This window comes from Haliaeetus albicilla, chromosome 13, assembly GCF_947461875.1.
Source record: "Haliaeetus albicilla chromosome 13, bHalAlb1.1, whole genome shotgun sequence".
Lineage (NCBI taxonomy): Eukaryota > Metazoa > Chordata > Aves > Accipitriformes > Accipitridae > Haliaeetus > Haliaeetus albicilla.
In genome coordinates, this window is record NC_091495.1 from 7964685 (window position 1) to 7990831 (window position 26147).

At 40.9% G+C, this 26147-nt stretch overlaps 1 protein-coding gene across 2 annotated transcripts in view; it reads left to right on the top strand.

The window, feature by feature from the left end:
- The window catches only part of SUSD4 (sushi domain containing 4), a 74140-nt gene that overhangs the window by 18361 nt on the left and 29632 nt on the right, over positions 1-26147 (top strand). For both annotated transcript variants that reach the window (XM_069800066.1, XM_069800065.1), the window contains exon 3: positions 24417-24629. In XM_069800066.1, the coding sequence (XP_069656167.1) occupies positions 24417-24629 (213 nt within the window). The remainder of the gene's footprint in view (positions 1-24416; positions 24630-26147) is intronic.

The following is a 26147-nucleotide window of genomic DNA, read 5'->3' on the forward strand; positions in this document are numbered from 1 at the left end:
TAACAACATATTTAAAAAAACAAAACAAATACCAAGAGGCGTACTGCGTGCACGTGCTGTATTTAAATACAAAGTTCAAGTTGCATAATGAGTCAGCTACAACCAGGAAAATACTAAATCTGACAGTTTGTTAGTAAATGTTCTCCTATGCCTATATGTTATAAAGGTTATTTGTCAATAGATAATGCTGTATATGCTACAAGTTGAATGAACTAAGACAAAAAGTTTCTAAATGGATGAATTTTAAGAACTGGAACTACACATCAGAGCTACAGTCTGATCCCCTTAGCCAAGCCCATGAGAGGACTCGTCTTCTCTTCAGTCACACTCTTCAGTTCTGCTTACTCTGTCTGCAGAACTACTCACAGACTTGGGTCCCTGCTAAACAAGGGCAGTGCCTATATTGTCTTGCTCTTTTAACAGTAGTGGCTCTTAATGTTGTCCTCTTGCTTTTGAGTCCAGCTCCTGACTCTTGGGTTTGTCCTCAGGACGCTGACTCTGAACTGAGAACCTCTACCACAGCCTCTGGGTGAGGTCATGTATCCCCCTGCTGCCGAAAACAAATGCACCATACAAGTGGATTCACCTCTTGTTAGACCATTAATGAATCTTGCTCCAGACATCAAGTTTAGCAGCAAAATTGCAGTTTTTCAGAAGGCAGTGAAATAATCTTAACATTGCTCGAGGCTTGGGGTTTGTGGGGCTTTCATGCAATGTACTTCTGGAATGGAGTGGAATATTGTATTCTGCCTACTCATTCTTCAGTTCTTCATGTAAATACATACTCCAGCGTTTGCTGGAGGCAGCAGTTTCTTAAATCAAACAAGTTATATTTATTTAAGCATGGATCTTCTATCCACTCCACCAGAGCAGGTGACAGTTCCTAAGACTGATTATTCAGGATGAACACCTCTCCCTTATTCAAAGCCTACATGAGTGTGTCTTCTGTATGCGCAGGAAAGCATTCCTCTCATTCTGAAGTGGTCACCACTCTTGCTCACAGATACGGTCCCTGCCGTGGCCTCGCCACGTGGCTTCTTCAGGCGGTGCTTGTGCCTACAGGTACCCTTGAAATCAGTAGCCATAGTGTTGGCTTTGTCTTCTTCTACAGCTTGTATGACCACATCAAAAAGCTGCTGTGTGAAATAAAGGCAATGCCTCTCCGTAGTCTGCCTCAAATGAGGTGAGCCGTTGCGAGTCCCCTGTGTGTTGGACTTGTCATACAGAAGCAGCTGAGATGTCTCTGTGCACCTCGGTTCACTGGGACACAGTGGTGAGAAACCCACCCATATCCACCCTGCAGGGTGAGTTTATTGCAATGGTGGAAAGCTGTGGCTTCATATTTGAAACCTGGAGGAATAAATAGCTGAAGTATTTGTTACCAAATTGTGTTTCTATTCAGTTTTGAAATGGATATATGATTTTTCAGTGATGTGTTAGCATTGCCAGCTGGGAATACTCCTTAGGCAAAAGATCTGACTGTTTTGAAATTATAATGGTACAAAATAGTTATAACATGTAGAAGATGATAGTTTCATCCTTTGGGCATGTGTCTGTGTAGGCTGAAGAAATTAGTGGAGCTGGTCTCCTGCCTCAGTTTCCTTAATGCCGTGTATGCATTTTATACAACATTTTGGTTTTATAAATTATCATTCACACATCTGGTTTCTTTCTGTTCTATTTCTGACTCAGGAAAGTACTGCCTTGTATAAAGGGTCTGGAGTTGATGAGATATTAAAGATTTAAATTGTGAAGTATCTGAAGTAAAGCACATTTTTCTTTAGAAACATCCTCAAAACTTAAGGCTCAAGCTATTCTTTTTTTTTTTTTTGAGTGCCTCTTGGAGACTAACCCTTTCTATATCACTGTCTCCTAATTCTCCTGGAAGGAGGATCTGATCACTTGTAGCTTCCAGTCTGTCCTTGTAGTAGGTACAGCCCTTTAAGATGCATTGAGGTCAGTGATAATCAATCCTGCATTCATTTTCCAACAAAAGAATTAATCTGACCGATTTTCAGTAGAATTTTGTGTTGAGAGGGAACTGCAGAAGTAATGTGAACCATGCACTTTGGCTTTGACATTTTTAACCTCAGTTTGCCCTTGTGCCTCTGTCTAATCTGTAAACATGTCCAGTACTAGACCTTTGTGTTCAAAAAAAGTCAAAAAAGCAATCACTGACCATATATATTCCCCCTTTCATCTGCAGTGCATAAAGCAAGAGTGCCACATAGCTAAATTTCTTCTTGCTGCTTTTTCCACTTGTTCTCATTGAGAAAATTCCTATAGAAAAACCTAGATTGTGACATGAGTCTTGTGTTTCATTCTCCTAAGTTTTGAGGTCGCAATATTCTGATGCCCTTTGTCACCCGCATCCGTTGTAGTTGCAGGTCTTGTCTTTGGCGTGTCAGTCCTAGGAACACTGAGAGATTGCAGCTGCTGTGGCCGTAAAGGGGCAGTTGCAGGAGAGAGGGGGGAACTTTCTCACTTTGGGATTTGGAAGATCAATTTGATTTTGGGTCCTGAAACAAATGTGGCATGCCGGGTCATTGGGAATGTGTTCTTCTTTCCCTTAGGTATAAGCTCTGTAGCTTCTTTGTCTGTGTCCATGTATAGTGTGATATGATAGTTGAGCCAGAAGATGAGAAAGATGTAGTGTGCTTTGGCCATGACTTCAAGTCATAAGTGACTTAACAGTGGAAGAAGTATTTATAATTACAGAAGCCATGTGGATATCAAGTAAAGAATCCAGAAGACACTCCAGACTGCCACAGACTACCTACCACTTGCCTTTGATTGAAAGCAATATTCACAATGTAGCAAGTTCTTTAAAATATTTTCCTTTTCAAGGACTCACTTCTTCCTTGGCCAGACCTGGGAATCAAGATAACTCAGTGAAAGTTTCATCTGTGTGTTTGAAATGATGGATGCACAAAGTAGAGGATCGGTTGTGTTTCATAGGAGACATAAAACCTCACGGCGTTCACTGGAAATTTATCTTCTCTTGTACAGGAGAGAATTGATATCAAACTACACCAGGGAGATGTTTTCAAAGCAGAAGACTAGCTGTCTGTTCTGATCCTATGTGAATGTCTGAGAGGAACGTTTTAAGTCACGGTAGCGCAAGCTGAGCTCTCCAGTTTAAGTCTCATGTTTGACTCATCAACACTTCATAGTCAGCTGTAACCAATTCCACTGCCTGGCCTAGTCGAAAGTACCTATTTTTGCTATTTGTGCCTCTATATCCAAGTCTGGTGTTACGCAGGCACACATTTTAAAGGGGAGTTTGTTCATTTTCAGATACTTACAAATCCTGTTAGTCAGCCTGGGGCCGACGGGATGGAAAGCAGCAGTGCAGAGAAGGAGCCTGGGGTGCTGGTGGAGGGCCAGCTGAGCGTGAGCCAGCCATGGGCCCTCACAGCAAAGGCGGCCAGCGGCACCCCGGGCTGCGTGAGGGACAGAGAGGGGCTGGGGCGTCTTTCGTGGGAGGAGAGGCTCAGAGAGCTGAGATGATTCGGCCCGGAGAAGGGAAGGCTCAGGGGAGGTCTTATTGATGTGTAAAGATAACCTGAAGGGAGAGGGCAAAGAGGACAGAGCCAGGCTCTTTTCAGTGGTGCCCAGTGGCAGCACAAGAGGCAATGGGCATGAATGGAAACATGAGAGGTTCTCTCTGAACATCAGGAAAGCCCGTTTCACTGTGAGGGTGGCCGAGCACTGGTTGCTCAGAGAGGTGGTGGAATCTCCATCTGTAGAGATATTCAAAACCTGACTGAATATAGTCCTGGAAAGCCGGCTCTAGCTGACCCTGCTTGAGCTGGGGCATTGCACTAGATGATCAGAAGGTCCCTTCCAGTCTCAGCAGTTCTGTTATTCTGTGATATACCACATATCAACACACATCAGAGGAAGCCTCTTTATCCGACTTGTCTGTCAGTCCTGTTAAGGACACGGGAAGCGTGTGAGACACACTCCGTTACACAGACTTTATATAGTTGTGGAATGACTGAATATGGTGTGCAGGTCATGTCCAAAGCACGTGGACTTGTGGCAAGTTGGGTGCAAGGCTGAGGTGTGTTCCTAACGTAAAGAAGCAGCTGAAGATCTGAGACCTGCTATTTGATTTTTTTAAGTGTATCCAACAAGATTTGTATGTGGACATTTTTGCTTATGTTCAAGAGCCTGAATGATTCCAGCCTGAAAATATGGCCTAAGAAATGCTTAATTCTGGCAGCATGTAATCTACCTTTCCTCCCCTTTCTTTCATATCTCTTATAACTTTAGTCCAGAATGAATGTAGTACTTGATCAAGGTGAAATACTTTAGCAACCCTTTCAATGCAGAGTTAAAGGTCTGTAGTGCAATGTAAGTAAAGGGAATGACCGTTAGAAAACAAATAAAAAAAAAATAAAGAGACATTATGTATGGCAGTGCAATTGTGGTCTGTTATTACTATTGTCATCACTGTTATTGCTATTATGACTGACATAGTTGTTTTTAACATAGTCTGGCTACTATCCTCAGCTGAAATTAGGAAGAGTTTGTTGCACTGGTGACTTTATGAACACACAACATGACCGTATGCTGCCTTGGCGCAAGTAGGACCAAACTGCTAAGGCACAGCTCACATTCTTCAGTGTCCTTGTGTTGCTGCTTTCATTATAGGAACAGATGGCTTAGCAGGAGTGTTCCTGGCTTGGTTAAAACAAAGATGCAGAAGGTCATATGAACTGGCTTTTATTGGAATATGCTGGCTATTACCGTTAGGTGTTGTTTAACAATCAGTCCTAGGTGTACTTCTCCTCCATTGCACAGGTAGCTTCAAAGGTCTCTCAAGTATGGGAAGCATATACGACACAGAAATGAATTGAATGGTTTTAAGAAGATGCAAAATGACTGATTTCAGAGACATATATGCATTTTGAGACATTTCTTCCTGTATCTGATTCCGAACATGTAGAGACAACATTTTCATTGTATAGCAGTAAAATGACTGCTCTGTTGGCAGCATCTCATAGTTGCTTACATAAAAGCCACAATGGCCTTGAAACCTTGTATCTGGACAGAGGGATAAAGAAACAGTTATATTTTAAGCACCTGATTCAGTGACCTGAGTTCAACAGTGACAAAAGATTGCCGCCATCTAAATAGATATTAAATGACACAAATGTAAAATGGATTTTTCGGTTGCTCAGGTGTCTGCATCACACATGGTCTCCTCATGACCTTTCACAGTCTCCACAGAGATGCTACTTTTGGATGAGATCTTGGAAGTTGAACTGTTCTTGGTTGTAGAAGTTAGCTACTTGGGGCTGCAGAGGTGCTGCTGGGGCCATGAAAGAAATTTGCAAGCCTCCTCTACTAAGCATGCTGTTATTTTACTTTCTAGCACTTTACATCCATGTCAAAGGAAAATCCTTTTTATGCTTTATATTCACTTTTTATATTCACTGATGTTTGCTCACTGTGTTTTGGCCTTGTATATATGCTACTAGATGTAGGCCGATTTATGGCAGCTTGCTGTACTTGTTCTTGAAACTGGTGGTGGGGGAATGCTAGGAACAGATCTGCAAAGTGATTTTATCTCATTTTCTCCTTTATTGTTTTTGCATTAGATTGATATTCATTCTTTTCTTTGTTCTGTCATGTATTTCTTGGTCTCTTAATTTTCTGCATAAAACTTAAATAGTTACTCACCGATCCACATATATATCAAAAGCTGAAAGAGGTCAGTGAAGACTAATGATGAGAGGGAGAGGAAAGGTGCTTTTGAAAATATGTTTCTAGTTTGATTAGATTTTGCTCCTGGTTCTAAATATAAAATCTTTGCAAACTTTTAGCTCCTGCAACCTTGTTAGGTTGTATTCCCAATCAATTGAATCTTCTGGCCAGCATGCCATTAAATGGACATTTTCTAGTTCATAGTTGTAGTAGAGACCATACAGTAGACTTTGTGAGGAAGCCCTTGTGTGACTGCAAGATGGTCCATTTTTTATAATTATCTTAATTGGTCTAGCAAAATATATTTCTTTTCCCTACAAACGTTGCCTTGGTGTATCCTGAAGGCAATTGCAGCTACAACAGTATTACTGCTGCTCTGAAAGTCGCAGCCGAATATGTCAGTGGGAGTCAAAGTAAAAGGTGCAATAGAAATGTTATGAATTATTATTAAGATACATGAGAAAGCTCTGCAGGGAGGAACTGGAACATCTTGGGAAATGGTCTGCAGTCAGCCAGCTGGGAAAGCTGGAGACAGAATGTTAATAGAAATGTTTTTAAAAATCACCGTGACATCAACATTTATATCAAGTGCCTTGTGCTGGAGCTGGTTATATAACTGTGATTATATTAGGTGTGATGAGCAGCTGTGTAGTCGAGAGGGGCTGTGCTGTGTTGGGGAAGGTGGAGTTGGTAGTGATGCTTGTAGCTAAAGCTGCTTCACTAGGAATTAGGAATCCTTGTTTTCAGTGCCCTATAACTTTGTAACCGTTTAGCTGAAATTTTCCATTCTTGTTTTATCTCTGGCTTCACAGCTTTGGATTTCAGGAAATATTAGAATAAGATTTTTAAAATACCTAATTGTGTCCAATGTGTTACTTTTGCATTAATTAATTATCAGAGTTTGCAAATGCTAAAAAGGCATTTAGGTGCTTGTGGAAGTATCTCAGTATTCCTACGCTGCATGTTATCCTGCCCCATGCATTTGGAGCTTCAGGTTGCAGAAGAGAGGTGTAGCCTCCCTTTTGTAACCTACAGGAAGGAGTAACTGGGCTTGAGTCTGAGGCAGGAGCTACCCTTTTGCCCAGAAGAGTGTTGGTCAGAATGGAGCCACATGAAGGAAGGCACCAGTTTGCCTTCTTAAAGTCATACTCAGTTAAAGTTAAAGACATGCTAGAAGAGGTTGAAAGGTCATTGGACTGCAGAAACCCTCAGGTTACAAAATGCTGAAGTTAGGCTTGCTCATATGGTTGTTCTTCCAGTCCTTTTATATCTGAGCCCATTACAGACATTTGTGGTCTTTCTCAAGACTATCACTTATTTTAACCCAGGTTGCCTGGGTAGAGTTATTTCAGATATGTGAAAGAAAGATACCTTCAAATGATCAGTGTTACCAGTATGGGTTCCAGTAGGATATTTACTTCAGTTATGGTAAAGAAAAATCCAGAACTGAAGTCCCCTAGCATAAAAGAGAAGCATCTTAGGAGAGTATGGTAAGTACCATACATCATCTAGTAATTGGTCTGGTATTTGCTTGGCAACATTTTCCTTTATTAGTAGGAAGAGAAAGGGAAGCATCCCAGTTCCAGCCTAAGTAAACTAAAACATAAGTTCTTGTCATTGTGAAGTAAAGCCCTCTGGCAAAATTTCTTGGTTAGAAGGATGATAGTTAAGAATAACAACATATAAAGTCTTTACATGGTGAGCATCTTCTCAAAAACGGCATAAGCAATTCAGAAGTAGTTCAGGGACTAGAACAAGTGATGAATATTTCAATAAATGTACTGTTGGAGATAACCAGATACAAACATACTATATCCTTTTTCATCCTCTAAGCAATATATGCTTTAAGGCAGATTTCTTCTGAAGAACCACAGAAGGAATAGCATATAAAACACAGATGCTACTCTGTAGTAGCGTATTTTTAATATTTCATATTTTTACTGACATTTTGAAGGTCAGCTGTCTAGGAGACATGACGGGGATTGTGCAAGATGGTGAGAGGTCTGAGAAAGCTCTGCTGTCTTTTCTGAAGAACTCTGCTTTCATCCATCCCCCCAGCAAGGCATCTGTGATGCATATCAAACCCGTGTATGCACAGGTTTCATACATAGGAAACAAGCTATATGTTTTCTTTTGCAAAATCTGGTAAAAAGTTTATGTCTAGACAGTGAAAATTTGATACTATTCTACTATCTTAGTGTGTTTGTATATTAATACCTGGTTGCAAAAGGCTAGCTCTCTTGAGTAATCTGAATTGCTTCTAGCTACTCACCAAGACCGAAGAGTTGCTGCAGTTTTAGTTGAGGCAACTGTTAATCAAAGTTTTTCTCATCCCAGTCTGATTCTTGTCCTTCCTCTGTATGCTTTCTATATTGAAAGGAGCTAGTTATGCCATAAATTACATCTTTTTACAAAACCTTACACTGAAACAGAATTTGGTCTTAAGGCAAAACTGCTGCTTCTTGGAACTCAATTTCTCAACTATAATTATTTTCATTAATTTTTCTGTCACTTTCAATATCTTTTTCTTCTCTAGAAAGATGTCATAGGCTCCCTCTGGTGGCTATGTTAACTTAATTTGGCTTTGGTTTTTTAAAAAAGAAAGATGAAAAAAACAAAGTACCCCTCAAGATTGAAAGCCCAAACCGAAAGAAACAATAATAATAATAACGCAGCTGTTGTACAGGAGCAGCAATGTAGATTCATACTGAAGAGGGCAAAGGTAATTTCTTGCAGGCATAGCTGAAGGATTTGCAGCACAATAAGAGCTTTAATTTAACACATTCTCTGTTGCTATTGAGCAGCATGCTCAGATAGGAACAGGCCATGAGATCTGCTGAGTGAAAACACAGCCTCTCTTTTTGGTTATCTAAAAAATTAGACCTGGTATTTCACTTAGCATGGGAAACTGCTTTGACTTTTGACTTCTTTTTTTTTTAAATAGAATTGTAATGTACAGAGTTATTTTGAAATAAAGATGGAGTCTGTTGCACTCAGAAATGCATCTCTCAGTTCCCATTAGTTACTTCTTTAGTGTATTTTTTCCCAGGCTTTCCAAGCATATGTAAAGTAATTCAGCAGTTCAGTTCTGCTGTTTGTTAGGAATCCATCTGGCAAGTAGTCTGGATGCAAGAAGTTAAAGCTAATGCATTTCATCTCATGGGCAAAGAGCGTGCACAGTCTGTTGCTGCAGCTCAGCTGCCACGCACTACCTAGGTAAACCACAATAGCTTGATTGTACAGACACCAGCTTAAACAAGGCTCCAGGCAGCCTCTGCCAGCTTAAGAGCCAGGACTGACATCTCTCCCAGTTGCCAAAGCAAGGACTGGTTTTAAGTAGTGCCGTTCCATCTGTGCACAGAGAGCTTATGCTGTCCAGCTCATCCATTATCTGTAGATCATGAGCAAATACATGGAAGGTCTCAGGGTGAAAGCTGCGCTCCCTACTCTTCACACTCTGCCTCTCCCTTTCCAGTCTCTGGTACTGAAAGCTGCCCACAAACGTAGCAGTCATAATTCACAGCAAAATCCCTTTAAATGGCCCACTGGGTTATATATTTGGCAAATTTCCACTGGTTGGTGGAAGTTTGAAGAAGCCTAATATCTACAGCATAAATACAACCAAAATGGAGAGATGATCGTGGGTTATTACTGGATTTATATACAGTCCTAATTCTTGTGAGGATTTTGCAGTTTTGCTGAAGTCTGTAATGGTAGATGAGGCAGATTAAAATACTTCAGAAGCTTACTCCCCAAACAGAAAATGTGTTGCACAATGTCATTACCAAAAAGAATATAACTCTTCATTACTGTTATAAATCACACTAAAACAATTTCCTCCCTCGTTTGGGTATGCTGTATTTCAAAAGTAAGTGTGACAAGATGTGGGTTTTGGTGTCAGATTAAGTTTACCTGATTACTGATTAAATCAAATTTTAAAAATGCTGAATTCATCCATATTTGGAGTATCTGTTCTTGTACTTCCTCCATACCATGTAGAACACCTGCTAAAGTTGAGACAGCATCCCTTGCCACCTAAGAGAAAGCTGAGGTGTTTCAAGCCACAAATGCATACAAAGGCTTTGAGAAGTATCAGTTTCCTCAATTTTTCCATGGGATCCAGTCATTTTACCTCAATCTTCACTCCATTTCCAGTTAGGCTTATGTGGTGTACTGTATGCATAATTGTATCTTTGACATAGGAAACATGCTGAGTTTTAAGATGTACAAGGACATATGTATATATAGTTATTTTCATTAAGGTAGCTGAGTTATAAGGCATTATGTCTAGTAAGGCATCAAGTAAGCTATAGAGTGGATTGTTTCATGAAGTGCTGGACGTGCGAGAGGAACTCAGCTTTTGTATTTCCCTTAGAGAATAAGGCACAATTGATAACGTATTGCCTAGTTGGCATTTTTTCTGAGAAAGTCCCTTTTCAACTGAGTTTAAGAAATCAAGCTTAAACTTGCAATATAAATGAATTAGCTAGGCAGGAAGAAGAGTGAAGTCCCTAGAAGAATCCTTCAACCCTCTGTTTCGATTTAATCTAAAGCCCAGGGTATGTTTATGTATGTGAATGTGTTCATGTGGTGTGTACGCTCTGTCCTTCATCACAGCTCCTTTCTGAGTGGCACGCGGAGTACGTGGAGTTGTGCTTACTCAGGCAAGCCTAATCCTAGCATAGCAAAACATTCAGGTTGCTCCTCCAGGAGACTGCTTCGACAAGGGATAATAAGTGACATTGGTCCTTCTCTTAATGGCTGAGTAATATCTGGGCTAAGGGGGAAGTTGCCTATCCCTTCTTAAGACAGCTACTAAACATGAGGTTGGCATTTATCCCTTTAAACTATTGTATATAAGTCCTTTAGCCTTTCATTTAATCTTAACTTTAACAAAACAATATAAAGTTATCATTTCTATAACCGTGCCTAGTTTCAACATGATGCTGATAGGGCACAAGATGCTGCATTTTATGAGAGCAGTAGGTCTAAATGCGTGGAGGACAGGCATGCTTTGTGAGTGGGAGAGATCTTCAGGTCAAGCCATATGCTTCACACCACGTAGCGGTATCTCAGGGTGGGAATTCGTAACTACCTGCGGAGGTCACTCCTGTCTGATGTGTGATGATTGATGCGTCTTTGGTGAGCAGCATGTGGGCTATGAAATGTCTTGAGTCAGAAATCAGGAGCAGAGATACTTCTTTTCATACTGGGAACAAGTATTTCTTAACAGTAAGACAGATCAGATCAATGCCAGCCTCTCTGTTTTTAGGTGCAGTGACACATTCACAGAAAATCAATTGCAGGTGAAGAAATTCCAGAAGGTACCGGTGGGTTTTTTTCCAGAAACATAAAAAATTAATTAAAAGATGAAAATTTTCAGGCCATGGTTAGGGCGGACTATGTAAGAGATGACCAAGTGTGGCAAGATGCTTTCTTGTCTTTGGATTTTATAGCCTAAACTCAAAAGGCCTCACGGAGAACAACCCTCAGAATAAAAAGCATCTGGGCCTGGCAAAGGATAAATTAAATAAGTGGGGCTTTGAGAAGGGGTTTAAAAGACAACTGGACATGAATGGGGAAAAATGGGAGGATAAGGAGGTGTCATAAAAAGATAATTCAAGCCTGAAAAAAAACCAAAGCCGCTGGAAGTATATCCTGGGGAGATTATAGAAGAAAGGTAGGGCGCAGGAAAAACCGAGAATAGGGGCGTATGGTGAGGAAGAACAAGATGAGGGGTTTGAACTTCACAAAGAAAGGAGAGGAAGCCAGTGAGGGGAACTGGGGCTGTGCCCTCACCCACCAGGGCACAGTCCCACAGGGTCTCAGCAGGGCTGGGTGCTGGTAATGGGGTCCATCAACAGCCCCAGACACAGCCAGGGGATGAACCAGGTCCAGGGCCCACCCAGTCGGAGCAGCAGGAGGCAGGGCTACAACATGGGTCCAAGGTCCACCCAGAAGACGGGGCCAGAGACAGGGCTGGAGACAGGCACAACTACGGCATAGCCCAGGCGAGGTCTGGGAGCCCACGACTGAGCTACTTGGAGCTCCTGGGCCATGGGCAGGGGGTGTACGTGGGGGTGCCAGGTGAGGCCAGTCTGTGCCATTAAGGCCTATCATCGCCCTCAAGGTCCTGGCAGAGGTTGAGACGAGAGCAGACGTTACTGGGGGATAGCGAGGAGACATGGGATTTGAGGCAGTCCTAGAAAGGCGGTTTTGATACCAAACACTAGATGCCACGTCATGGTGGGTGACTCCCATGGGGTAGAATGGGGAGGAAGAAAGGGAAAGCTTTTTAAGAGACATTTTTGGAAAGGGGCACCCAACAGAGCCACCGAAGAAAGCTGGGTGAGGATAGAGGAGATATGGAAAGAAAGGGTCGCTGTTGTTCTCAGGAGGACAATAAAAGTGGTAATGATGAAGAGCAAAGGGGCGAGATAGTGTAATGGTCAGGAAAATGGTGCAGGGACCATATCAGTGTTCTTCTTCCACCAGCATTATCAACAGCCAAGTTCAGAGTTCTCTCGTGAAACTGTTTGAGTTATTGGAGACAAAAAATACCCATGGATTTCATGCATAACAAAACAAGGCTATTAGTCTTGCCTAATCCAGGAAGGCCTGCAAGAATTGTCTGACCTTCCTAAAGCAGTTCACCTCTAGTCTGAAATGAGGCTCAAGACGGTGTCAGATTATGAAAAAAACTCTTTCTAAAGTGGTCAGAAACTGAAAGTGGCAGTATATTTAGGCACGTTCAGCTCACTTTTAACCTTAATGTAGTAAGGCATATTGGACAAGGTACTGGCTGACTGGGGTTTGGCGTTCTGCTCACCGCTATGCCATTAGCCTGTGCTGTTTATGACCTACTGCTGTTTGGCTCAGTGCCCCTCGTGTAAACTGATAATACGTATGCCTGTCTTCATTGTAGGGTAATCTGTAGTCTGGTTATAGGAGTAAAAAATCATTTATAATCATAAGATTAGTGCTGGCATGCTGTAGTCACAATAGCTACTTAAAGGCCATGCCTAGTTAATAAGCTGCTTAACTAACTCAGTATTTTGGGCTACGTTTATAGAAAGAGCCTGTAGATGTAAAGTGTAGGTACAATAATTAGGAAGAACATAATTGTCTAAATAACCCAACTGCTTTTGCAAGTCAGGAAGCTTGATATGTTGCTTGTATCAGTGGAGACTGCAATTCACTGAACACTGGAAGGCAGGCTCGAAAATCTGTGCAGTTATAAAAAGAAATGGCTGAGCCAAATATTTTGTAAAAACAAAGTAAGATTTGAAAAGAGAGACCCTGAATTAAATCAGGCAACCCATTATGTGCGTGGCTGAGTCTATGGTGTAAGGAGGGAGCCAGACTCCTGCATTTATTTAAGTCTGCTTACTATATAATTCAGGGCAGTGAGGTGAACTAAGGATGAAGCATTAGTTTCAGCATAGAATTTTTATTCTGATCACTGGAGCCTAAAGTTATTAAAAGAACAAACACAATTATGACATCCTAGGGGACTGGCACACATATAAATCTGGATAGGCTGCCTGTTTCTTGCAAAGCATGTGTATGGATCTGTGTACAGCCTGCTTTTTATTTTAACTCGGTTTGCTGCAGCTGTTGCTCTGAAAAGAACCATTTAACACTCTGGGGAGAGAGAAGCTGCAGAAATCCTCAAATTATTATCTGTTAAGAAAAATAAGTTTTAAATAAATTGCTTGTTTGTGTGGTTAAAACTCTTGTCCCTTGAATAAGAACAAAGAACCATCACTTTGCTAGTTCTAGACCTTTCCTAGCTCCCAGCTAATCAACTTACAGTGCCATAAAAATTTAATAACAGCTTATTCTTCCTCTTCCTCTAGTCCTTCAAAATGATGAGAATCTATTTTCGTGATAGGTAGGGATGTGAATACTTTCTGAAGAACAAAAGCCCGTAATATTTAAATTTAACCAACATATGTGATTTTCAGATTGGCTTTTATGAAAATATTTTGAGCATCAGGTAGCTAGCTCAGCATTACCTATTATCTCAGCACAAGAATGCCATAACTCTCAATCTTTCAACTGACTAATAGTGATGTGTATATATTATATAAAGTGTATTAGATTTCATCTGACAGTCTCAACTTCAGTCTTGTCAATGCAGAGTACTTTATGGAGTCTCTAGTTTTTAGAGGTGTCAGCAGAAGAAAAAACAGTTTGGTTCTTCTGGTCCAAAAGGATAGGCCATTAACTCTTGGGAAGACTCTCATAGGGTGTTGCCAGCTTCTGAAACTGTCCTGCCAGGCATCTTCCTGGCACTGATGCCACGTTCTTGTTTCAGGCACTGCCCATCCTCTAAGCTCTGTTGTCTGTGAATGAGGGTTTCCCCCTCTCTTCCCTCTTGTCCCTCTCCAGCTCCCCCTGTTAGCCTACTGGGAACCCTCTTGGGCCTCTTGTTTTGTTCCCATCTCCTTCTCTCTTATCTTCTAGTGGTATCACCATCCAAACAGCTGTCAGTCAGCTTCCAGACTAACATATTTTTCTATGTCACTACATCCCATCTCTGTACCTTTGCCAAGTTGCTCCTGCTGTTCCTGCTCTGGCTTCTTCAGTTTCTCTTCTGTCCTTAGCTTCCTCCTCTTCTGCATAAATTCACTGCCATATCCATAATTGAAAGGGAGTGACTTCCAGTAGTGCCCTAAGACAGTATCTGTAATATCCACAGATTAAAGAAAGAAAAAAAAGGAAGGAAAACCCTATGATCTAGGCAATCAGGGACTTGGTTCTCTCACTTCAATAATTCACAAGATTTTAGAATTTTTTTAGGGTAGAGAGATTAAAAGTCTTGGGGGTATGATATAAAATAAAGCATAGATGTATTAAAGAGAGATTGTGTCAGACTAATCTGTTAATCTCCTGAGACGACAGCTGGTTTCCCAGGGAAAGGAAATGCAGCAGATATCGTCTGTCTTGACTTTCGTAAACTGCCACCAGGGAAAGTATATGTGAAGATTTGGATTAATAGAAGAATAGCAGAATTGATAGGAAACTGGCTAGAGAGGAAACAGATTGTGTTGAAAGGGGAAATATTGGGCCAGAGGGGACTTCAAACACTGATGATTTTTTTGATGATGCCACAAAAATTGAGAGTATGCCAGTGAAATTTGTCATTGACATTTTTCTGGAATTTTTTTGGGGGGGGTTAAATATGATAGTTCTGTAGTGGCACAACATTTTAATTATAAATGTTTTCCTCTCGCTCACTAGCTCTTCTGTTTTTGCTCCTTGAGTTGCTTGTTCTGCTGCTGCAAGCAGCCTGCCATCGCTTTCCAGCCATTGGGAGGTCCTTGGGTAGGACTGCACCAGGGAATGGGCACTCGAGGATTTTTAGTGGAGACAGCCCTGCAACTGGATTATCTCCTGTTACAGTCCCACTCCTGACCAGCTGTTTAAACAGAACAAATTTTAGGGGAGTTTTTACCCTGCATTGAGGAATTAAATTGAACTCAATTATGAATCAAGAAGATAGGAAGAAAATATGCTTCTGCATCATCTTAACCTACTACTGATTTTTCCAGTCTTTTCAGTATGGACAGAATAACTCACAGGACAGAGCATTTTAAATGAGTAATTTAAGTAAAAAGCATTTTGGTATGATGACAATGCTTCATTATCAGTGCCCAGCTGGATTCCTGCTTCCTTTCTATCCAATTTTGTGCATTTGTCTCATTCTTGGAAAATAACAAGCCAACTTTGTTTCACTTTTCTTCAGTGAATTCATTCTCATGAAGGGAAGCAACAGACTAAAACCTGTGCTTGATGCTAACAGTACTAGCAGAACATAGGAATGTAAAGTCACTTTTCAATACAGAAGGAAATCAGAAGTTCTCCTTGGGTACAGATTAGGACCAAAATCAGTCGGTATTTTTTTCCAGTGGATATTATCTGCTTGCTTTCTAAAAGCTTTACTTGAGTAGAAGTGCTTTGCAGTGTGATCTGAAGCAAATGTGAAAGGTGCAATGGCAATCCTCATGTGGAAAATACCTGGTGAACCAGCAAAACCACCTTGTCTTCCTTTACATCTTCTAGAGCTGTAGGTAAATAATGTCCCAGCTTTGCAAGGCTAACCAAATAAGTACCAGTAAGCAAAACATTCACAGAGGAAAAGGTGAATAAAAAATGGTTGGATGTGATGAGGTCCCCATCTAAGAAGAAAGGTCACAATTTCACGGATAGGTGCATATAGAGAAAAATCACTGTAGGGCATAAGAACTGTCAGGGTATCCAGAAGCATCAGAGGATTTGTGATACGGAATCAAGTGCAAAAGCTGGAAAAAGTGTCTCTCTGCTCTCCTGCTTTAAGTATGTACTAGCTTTTTGAATCCCTTGTTTCTCAGTCTTCTCTAGTGTGCACTTTATTTAAAAGTTTAATATTATAATATTCACACATTAATCCTGATTGTCCCTATATCCAATTCTGCCTGTTCTTGGGAAGGTATAAAATCAAATTCTATAGCACAGCTGAAAAGCAAATATTGTTGGATTATCATACTGTTGTGTGCAATAAAAATATAGCATTATCTAGGGAAGTCTGTAGTTGATTAGAGCATAAATATCAAACCCCCAACTCATACCTCTGAGTATTTGATTCTTGCATCTTATAGAAACAAGGATCTCTGCTGAACAGTGTGACATTTCATTACTTTGGATTTGCTATAATGAATAATATTATATGCTATTGGCCTAGAAGAAATATTACTATAGTAACTAGCTCATGATTCATTTTTTTATGGGTTTTTGCTGTATTTCCTAAGGGATGCCTGTCTAGACTAAAAATTTAAACTAATTCTTGGTAATGGTAATTAATTTTTTCCAGAGTGCTAAAAATATGGGACAGATAAACAACAATACTTAGATACTGCTTTTTAAAAACACAGCAGGCCCATAACATTCTTGAAATTATGGGAGTATAGTTTTATTTTATTTGGCACTTTTTTATTAGTAGATTTCTGTGTTGTTATTAATCCTGTTTAGTGACCTAAGGCTGGATTCCCACATCGACAATATTGCAACTCTAATGAAATCCTTAGACATATAATATATAAAATGTTGCATATGAGGATGAAAATAGAAGTGGGGTTGGTTGATTTAAATAAAAGTAATGAGCTCACTTATTCATTTAAATCAGTAAAAAGGAAATCTTTCCATAAGTGATATATTAATATTCTATATTTTGGATTTGCACATATTTAATTCCTTATGATGATTCTTATGGGTCCCCAGTCAACAAGCACATGTTGGCAAATACCATCTTTATTACAGTGCCTTATCAGCGTAGAGAATAGGAGGATATGTTAGGTATGTGTCCATTTATTGAAGCATATATAGAGCTTAATGTACATTTACTGTATCCTTGTCTTTATTATGGTAAAAGATGTCGTTTGATTTTTTTTTAATTAGATTGTTTCAAAAACTCATCATCTGTGTCAAAGTGTGTTCGTCTGCAGTTAGAATTCATAGATAGTCAGGGTTCAGATAAGAAGGGTAGAACTACCATTTTAAAGAACTATTTTAAAGTAGTTAAAATTACTTTAAGTGTAAAAAATATGCATAAAAACTAAGTTTATTTAAGCACATTTTATATTTTAAATTCACTTAGAAATGTGAATATTATCTGTAACAAGGAAATTGTAACTTTCTGTAATAAAAACGTAGAAGAACGGAGCTCTGTCAACAGAACCACCGGCAGATTTACTTTCTGCCTTGTGTTTTTCATTAAGTGATGGGAGGTTCAGAGGATCACCCAGTAGCATAAGACATTTCATAAGGTTTCATAAATTGTGCAGTCAGTCTTGTTGGATTACAAAAGGCTGGAAGCAACAAGTGCTTCTTGCATTATAAATGAAATGGCTTATTTACAAAGATGACATAGCAATAGTAGTTGTAAGAAGTTATTATTAAAGGGAGAAGGCTGTGCTGTTTAAGATGTTAGTTAGAAGAAACTCATTTTCAAGAAGAAACAAATGCATCCTTTTAGTTTGCTGTGGGTTTACTGAAGTGCTCCGCTGATTGTATTTTAAACCATCTTCCTTTTCCAGCAATTTTAAGTGGTTTTTCCTCATGCATTAGCCTAATGTCAAGGCAATAAAAGAATCCTGTATCGAGGTTCACATTCAAAATTAAAAATGGTGATCACCTCCGTGGCTAGAAAATTCAGCTTGTTCCCTGCTGTATGACACTGGTCAAGCACCAGCTGGGGTGTGCTATATCATCCCTGAGTGTTGAATGGTAATTGGAGTCACTAATTGGAGGCATGACCCCTGAAATAAAGATGCTGTTACTACATCTGCAGTCATCTATGCAGGGCCTTGATGTTGCAGCTTTTCCCCCTTTCTCCCTGGTGAGGTTCCCAGGCAGAAGCAGCTCCAGCGTGGCTCCTGGAAGACCCCTTTTGCCCACCATGGGCACTTTGTCCTGCTCACGTTCCCTCCCCTGTGCCTGCTCTGGAGGGAGCAGCAATCCTGAGGCTCTCCAGGGATATGTCACTTTGATTTAGCACGGAAATGCCCAGGGACTTGTCACGCCTGAGTAGGGATTTTAAGGTTGAGCTGGCCATCGCTTTTAGGAGCATCTCTGAGTGACTGCTCCTTTCCAAGCGCCCACTGAGAAGAGGAGAAAGAGAGGTGGTGAGCGTGGTGGGCAAGATTTGGGAGCATGGAGGTCTCAATAGGAGGGTGTAAGGGCAGGTGGTGAGTTGGCCTGGAGTGGGTTGGGGTGAAGGAGGATGGAGAACAGAGGTGGGAGGCCAGGGTTGAGGGAGAAGAGGGCTCAAAATGGAAAGATAAGAAAAACGGGGTATTGCAAATGAGGCAACCTTTCAGCCTTTTGAATGATCTGTTGCCTCTCTTGGAGCCTGTTGCCCTTTGTGCAGGGCTTGCATGTTCATTTTTTATTGCAGATGGGTGGTTTTGGTGCTCGTTAACCGCATTACACACTGATTTTCTTATTTTTCTGCTATGACACTCTTGGGTTATATGAAGGAGAATGATGCTTAATGGTGTTCTTGATTTTATAGATCAGCTTGTGGCTTAAGCAAAGTACCCACCCCCTGGAGGTCTTATTTGCTGTTCTGTTTCTCCTACAAAGTAATTTGAACTTCTCCCTTTCTTCCAGTGGCTTGTTAGGCTGCCCTGGATAAGGCTCAGCCAAGTGAGGAGGGATATCCAGCAGCGCTGGGAGTTGGGAGTATGTTCTGCAAGGATAGTGAGGGAGGTTGTGATTCACATCTTAAACAGGGCAGGGTTTTACAAAGCTGCTGAAGTCTCAGGGACGCTTAAGCATTAGTGACCCTTAAGGGATTAAAGAGAGTTTAGATTTTAGCAGGCATTTCACTAATGAAATCACAGGTTTTTAATTTCATTTCATTTCCAAGGCTAGATGCTAATCGAAGCACATCCTTCCTTTTCTTGTTAGAAGGGTATGTGGATAGTTCAATTAATGTCATCAACAGTGAGGAAGCATAAACAGCCAAAGGAACAAAATGCTGTGCCTGCGTGGCTTTCACAGAAACGGGGCAGAAACTCTTACAGGGATGAAAATGACTTTTCCTTTGTACAAGACAAGCAAGCCCTTGGCATGGTTGCACTTGTGGCCCTTCTGCTTTAGTCCTAATATGGCTTTTTACTGAGAGCTGGCCTGAGATAACCTGCTCCTGCAGTGTTCACATACTCCTTATAAAATGTGCATGCAGGCAGTCTGGTCCTGCCACAGGCTGCAAAGCCTCTGCCTCCCTCTACCACCAAGCGAGATAGAAAGGACTTGCTGATTTAGTGAACCCAAATGCAGGTGTTGCTGTACGAGAAGCCTATTCTCCATCATATTGAAGACAAATACTGAAAATACTCTATATCTTTAATATTATTACACATTATATGTCACTTTTCCTTCACTGTGTGTATGTAACAAACCGATATGAGAGTGATGTCTCTGTTCAAGAATGAGTGCAGCCATTTCTGAGCTAACATGCATCAGCAGCATGTCAGTGAAGTGCTATATAGCAGTTTTAGAGGCAAAGAAGTCCATCAAAACTAGATTAGAAATCACCGTGCCAGCACCATGAATTACAAGGAGCTGTAAGATATGGAGGTGAGGGAAGAGGGAAACAAAAGAGGAAACTGAGAAAAAGGTTTGGAGAAATGGAGAATGACGGGAACAGATGAGGGATTCTTCTTCCTCCCTTTTTTCAGGCATGTCTGAAGTTCAGTTGTGGCTGTCATGATTTCTTGTCATCACAAATATGTAATTTTCCCCTGGCTTCTGACATTTCAAGCTTTTCATCAGGGACGAGATGAATCGTTTTATGTTTGAGAACGTATCATGCAGAATTCTAGAAATACAGTCTGTTCAAATGAACTATAATAGTTCATTTTACACCCCAAGGAGGTCATTGCTTATTTTTCAGTCTTCTGATTAATTTGACATCATTTTTATCTGACTGACAATACCAAGTAATTTAGGTAAAATAGGAACCCATATAAACTGCTTGTGTTTTATCCAGGTTAAGAGCATTGCCATTTTCTGATGACCTTCTGTTGGTCCAACAGCAGGAATATGGTAAATACCACAACCAAACTATATTTCGTATCAACTGCATGTTTTACTAGTGATTATGACCTTATGTTACTCATTAACCTTATCAGAAGGTATTATTGCTCATTATATTTTGCACAATGTCCCTTAAAGGTGCCATGATACAAAAAGTCTGCAACTTAGACTAAATATTAAGGTATTTTGATTACTGAAATAGTCAGTTCCAGCAGTAATTGTGTGGTCTTTACTTTAGGGATTTAAAGTGATACAATAGCATCCCATAAAGTTGTTGCTAGTGATGCAGTGCTGATTATGATGATGGCTGCTGACCTTACTAAATTTTTACTACATAGGTAACATGAAAATTTGCTGCTTTATTTGAAAAGTGTGTTGTATAGTTTTTACTAGTAGGTGCTGAAGATTCCCCCTTCCCTCTTTGTAACCGTGAGAAAAAGTCCGGTAGTCAGAGTAAAATTTCATTCTTTTCCCCAAAGACTCATTGAGGGATTTATAAAGAAAAAGAATCCATTCTAGTTCTAAGTTATTTTTTATCTTATTTGATATATGCTTTCCTGCAGGATAATGCCTATCTATTATAACCAAAAGATTGGCTTTGCTATTTATGTAACTTTTATGGTTCTTTCCAAAGACTTATCTTGTGACCCTGACTGAAAACTGTTTTGGCTGTTTTCATCAGGTTCTGAAGAGACCAAAGCAAAAGATGTCCCATCTATAATGTGAGATGACTCCTGCCATTATATAAATACTGTATCACAACTTTGAGTAGCTGCTCTTAAATGCATAGCTGCAAAAAAGGAAAGAAACTAAAGATCATGAGAAAAAAAGGCTTAATTTACCAAGCTGCTTTGAAGACATGCATTTACTCATTTTTGATGGGGTGGAGCTTAACTAGATGAGATTATATGAAAAAGTTTATTATGTAAAGGGTCTAAGTCTGATATCAGTAAGGACAACTGGAAGATGGCAGTTCTCAGGGATGTTTCAGCACTGTTGTTCTTGAATATTGTACCAGAAGTTTCATACTTAAATTGGAAAAGACTGATGGACTTGGCTCTCAGCTAATAAGATGTTGAAATACTCAGCACACCTCTTGTGCAAGAGGGGAGCAACCCTGGTGAAAATCAGAGCAGTTCCTGGCTTCTTTAGGTTGTAATGGCCCCTTCAAAACACCTGGGGTGCCCTCTGTGCACTGGGAGATCCTCAGCACAGCGGCCAGCCTCGCTGTACCTCCCTCACACACGTCCTTGCCTCCTTCTCAGCCAAAGCACAGGAGGAGGTGGCACAGCACTGGCTTCACTGCTTTGTGCCTGGATCATATACATCTTCAAAAAGAAGCTTGCCATACAAGTGACTTCCACTGATTTTGGTAGGACTAAGAGCTGGGCCAAGTCTAGTCTTGATATCTATGGAGAAAAGATGGGGCTGGGGTTTTGTTTGCTTTGCCTTTTTGATCTTACCATGAGAAGTTACCATATTGCATGTGTAATACACCTAACTGGCTGCTCCCTGAGGCTTTTTCCTTCTTCCTTGCTTCATGAACAAGCAATGGAAGTGCTGCATGGAAGCAGTGATCCTGTACTGATTCCATGTGTCATCTCTTATTCAGTAGCTGAATAACAGCTGGCTGCTGGCTTTGTAGAAACCAGAGGGTACAGAATTCAATTTTTCCATTCATGTTCCAGCTCTGTCTTGGGAATTCCTCTTGCGGATAGATTTCTCTACTCACAAACTGCGCTCAAGAAAAAGAACCTAAGAGACCAACTTACTGCAAAATGATCCCTAGGAGGAATGAAAATCTTTGCTTGTGAAAGGTCACCAGAAAAGTGGCAGTAGGGTCACAGAATTAGGCTGCACCAGGGGAAAAAACATGCTTGCCCTCTGTGTTGGGTTTTGTGCTGACGGTCCCCAAATCTCTAACTTTGCATACTTGACTTAATGAAAACTGAGAAATGAGCCTGGCTCATTTTTTTACCAGGCAAATTGTATGTGCCCTCAGCACCTTTCTTTTTTCTGTTGTTGCAGAGGCATAGTGCTAGGCAGTTGTGTACTTGTCCCTGATGCAGCTAGTAAGAAAGGACACATATTTCAAGGTGCGTTATAATATTCCTTGCGTCACTGCAAATTCTGAGATTACTGAAGTAACAAAATTGAGCTAAATGTCTTGTTATCCCTTGGTTTAATGGAAAATAATTAAGATCATCACTGACTTTTTATTGAAGGATGTGGGTTTGCTGCCTGAAGCATAAGAAGCTTCTTTTTAATCTCCAGTAGAAATGGACAGCCCTTCTTTATTATTAAGTATTGCCTACTGTGTGTAATCCCATAAACGTGATGACTGTATTCCTCCTTGTTCGTCATGTTGGCGAATGAGAGAGAGTCTTGGGCAATTTGCACTGGAGTTCTTGAGCCACGCGGCAGATGAGCGGGTGTGAAGTTTAGAGATTTGTTTGACTTGGCTACTGCACTGGCCCTTCAGTTCCCATGACAAACGTCACCGGATGGAGGAGTAAAACCGTGTAAGAGCAGATGCTCTGCTGCTCTTTTGCTGCTTCAGCAAAGAGAGGGGACGCTAGTAAAATCTCTTCAGGTGAAGAGCCCCGGCTATCAGAGCGCTGCAGAGGGGCAGAGGCTGGGTTTAGGTGATGGCTCTCTCCAGCATGCGTGGCACGTAGGCGTAGGTATTCGGGCTGGGCTCTGGCCATCAGGTCACCTCCTGGAAATTGTAGCCTGGTTGGGGAGTTCAGCACAGTGACCCAGACTCATAAAACCAGCCATGTATGGAGTCAGGAAAATGCAATCCTCTCTGGTGACCCCACAGTTTGCCCTTCCTCTGCTAGCGGGGGCAGGTAATTGGATATACAACACATTGGCTCGGCATGTGCTTCTTCTGTTCTCCACTGGCAGCCTTCAGCCAGGGGACTGAAGGGAGAAATTCAGTGTTCAAATGCAAGAGCCCTTTATCACCTTCAGTGCTCTCCATTTGGCTGCCACAGCATCACACCGAGTCCTTTGGTGGAGGGAATGATTTGGCTTCAGGAAACAGATTTATTTTTAAAAGTCTTCTGCAGTAATATCTTCCTTCTTTCTGACTGTACCACGGAGGCACTTCATCCTTATCACGCAGGAAGTAGCTGAGGCTCTCTGATACTATTCTCTTAAAATCAAAACATTAAAGCTACAATGCAATGATTTTCAAATTTTCCAGGCATCCCTCCCACCGGCATCAATTGCCCCCCTGCTGTTCCTGTTGCAAAGCTATTTGCTCTTTCGGTATGCAGTACTTGTTCAGTGCTGCACTAAACCTTTGTTGCTTTGCAGTGAAAAATGCTTCAGTTTATGCAGATGACATTGAAATGAGTTTGATAAAGTGATAAACAGTCACATTTTGTGATTGCAACTGTTGGGGTTTTGTTTGTTATTTTACAGTTAATTTTGTGGAAGTAAAGGGCTTTACAAACTCCCTTCTGGCGTCAATGCAGTAATACAGTGCTCCCATAACAGCGTTTTAAGAATTTGGTAGGGCCACCAAGACAACGTGATGGGGGGATCACATACACCCAACATCACAGTGTCCCTTTTCCCTGTGGTAGTGCTCACTCCCCACTCGGAATCTCCCTGTACCTAGCAGCTCATCTTCTGTGTTAGTTACTATGTCTTAGGTTAGGTTTCATGCCCTTTTCTTTATTTCCTCTTCCTCTCTGCTTCTGACACGTTATTATTCTTTCCAGTGACTGTACCAGACCTCCAAAATCCCATTGCCCGCAAGAGTAATTACAGATACATTACTGTGCAATCCCCACTGGTAGGTTGGTTCAAGTGCTTTATTTTTATCCAGGTCAGCTACTGAGCAGTGTGGTTGACTTTGCTTCCTTAGTAGCTGCATGACAAGATGGGAGTATTTCTGTCACCTGAGTATTTCTGCTGTAGCAGAAGTTGGTCCTCTCCCTAGTCTGGAGTACCTGGTACCCGAGTTGGGTTGCTAGTGGTCATTAAAGGATGATGTGAGGCCCCCTGGAAAATTAAATGTCAAATGGAAAAACCTAGACAAAGCACAACTATGGCTGCACGAGAAATAAATGAACACAGTTTGATTGTATCTTTGTCTGACATAGGGTTTGATGACCTACATGCTTGTGCTGATCCTGGAGCTCCTGAACATGGATACAAGACACCCAGTGCAGGTGTTTTCTTTGAAAGTGTGGTAGTCCGGTTTCATTGCCAAGAAGGATACAGGCTTAATGGTACTTCAAAAAAACTTTGTGTGAGACACTTTAATGGCTCCCTGAGCTGGAAACCAAGCGATAAACCTGTGTGCCTACAAGAAGGTAAGTAAGTCAGTTTTCTTAACCCAGTTCACCAGTGTCAGTTCTTCTCACTTGTCCATGTACCATGTCTGTGTGTCTCAGCACAAAACACAAAAAACTGGAGTCCATTTCACTGTGTCTTATCTGATACATCCTTTAGTTTCCCATCCATCCCATCCATAATCCCCATTTGTCAGTTAAATTTATACCATGAGAGGTTGTGTGTGTGTGTGCATGTGCACGCATGTGTTGAAAGGAACGTAAAGAAATGTGAAGAAAAAAAGAGAATACATTTCTCCTTTTAACTAGTTACAAATTGATGCAGAGAGAAAAAACAACCTCCAGTATAAGTAAACTTTTTATAACTATTTATTAAAGCTGCCCACTTAATACTCCTTTCTGCAATATTTTACTAGGAAAATATAATGAATTTCCAATGCTACTCTTCCTGCTAATCAGGAGTTTTAAACAATTATATTTTATGATGTTTGCATGACTCAAGTAGGAAAATCAAATACACATGTATTGCAGAAATTTAAAGTCACAGTAGAAGTTTACTTTGAGATAATTCAGACTATTATGGCATAAACCAATTTATTGTATTGCATTTTTGAAATTGTATTTGATTTTAAATAATTAAGACATTACATTACTTTCTTCTTCTAGAAGTTAGACAGAGGCAGGATTAATTTGAATACCATAAGTGTAAATTTTGGCCGAAATACATCCAAGCAACACAAACGATTTATTTCACCAAATATATTAAAGATATAACTTGTTCTTTTTGTTGAATTATTTTTGGTCAACAGAGCTATTAAAACCAGCAGACATGAAAAGTGTTAGTTAAATCAAGTGTGTACATTTTAGTGTTGTGACTTCTCCACTGAAGTCATTAGCCACTGCCTCGTTGTCTTCAAGGTGGAGCAAGATAAATTCTATTTCAGGATGCCTTCCATCATTTAAAATCAGATAAATATATGGACTTCATTCAAAAGTAGTCAAAGACTTACATGGCTCATAAACGCACTTACTACATAGGATCATGCATCACTCAGCGTGTGTAAGACCTGCAAGTCCTTGTTTACGCTGATGGGTGGGTGGGTATGAGAATGCTATGCCGGGACAGGGGTGCGTGAAGGCATATGCCACAAGAGGACCAAGCAGGGCCTGGGAGGACCACGCTCAGGAGATACACGTGAAGGGAACAACCCTAAACAGTGGTCTGTGTGGAAGTCGTGCATTAGATATTGCAGATAGTAGCCAGAGGCAGTTGGTAAGTAGTCCATGGTCTTTCAGGTAGCTGCGCTGTTGGCAGGAGAGGTCTTGGTAAAATACGGACTCCTGGACATGTGTGAGGCCACAGGCTATAGAGCCGTGAGGGGCACAGTCATGAGCTGTCTCATGGTATGCACCGTGACGACAGCTGATGTGTAGAATGTAAAGGCAGTGGGGGCCAATACCACCTGGTCAGAAGGGTGCCATGGGTCAGCTTCAAAGAAACAACTTGATGCCTTTAAAAATAATGTATGTGTGAAAATC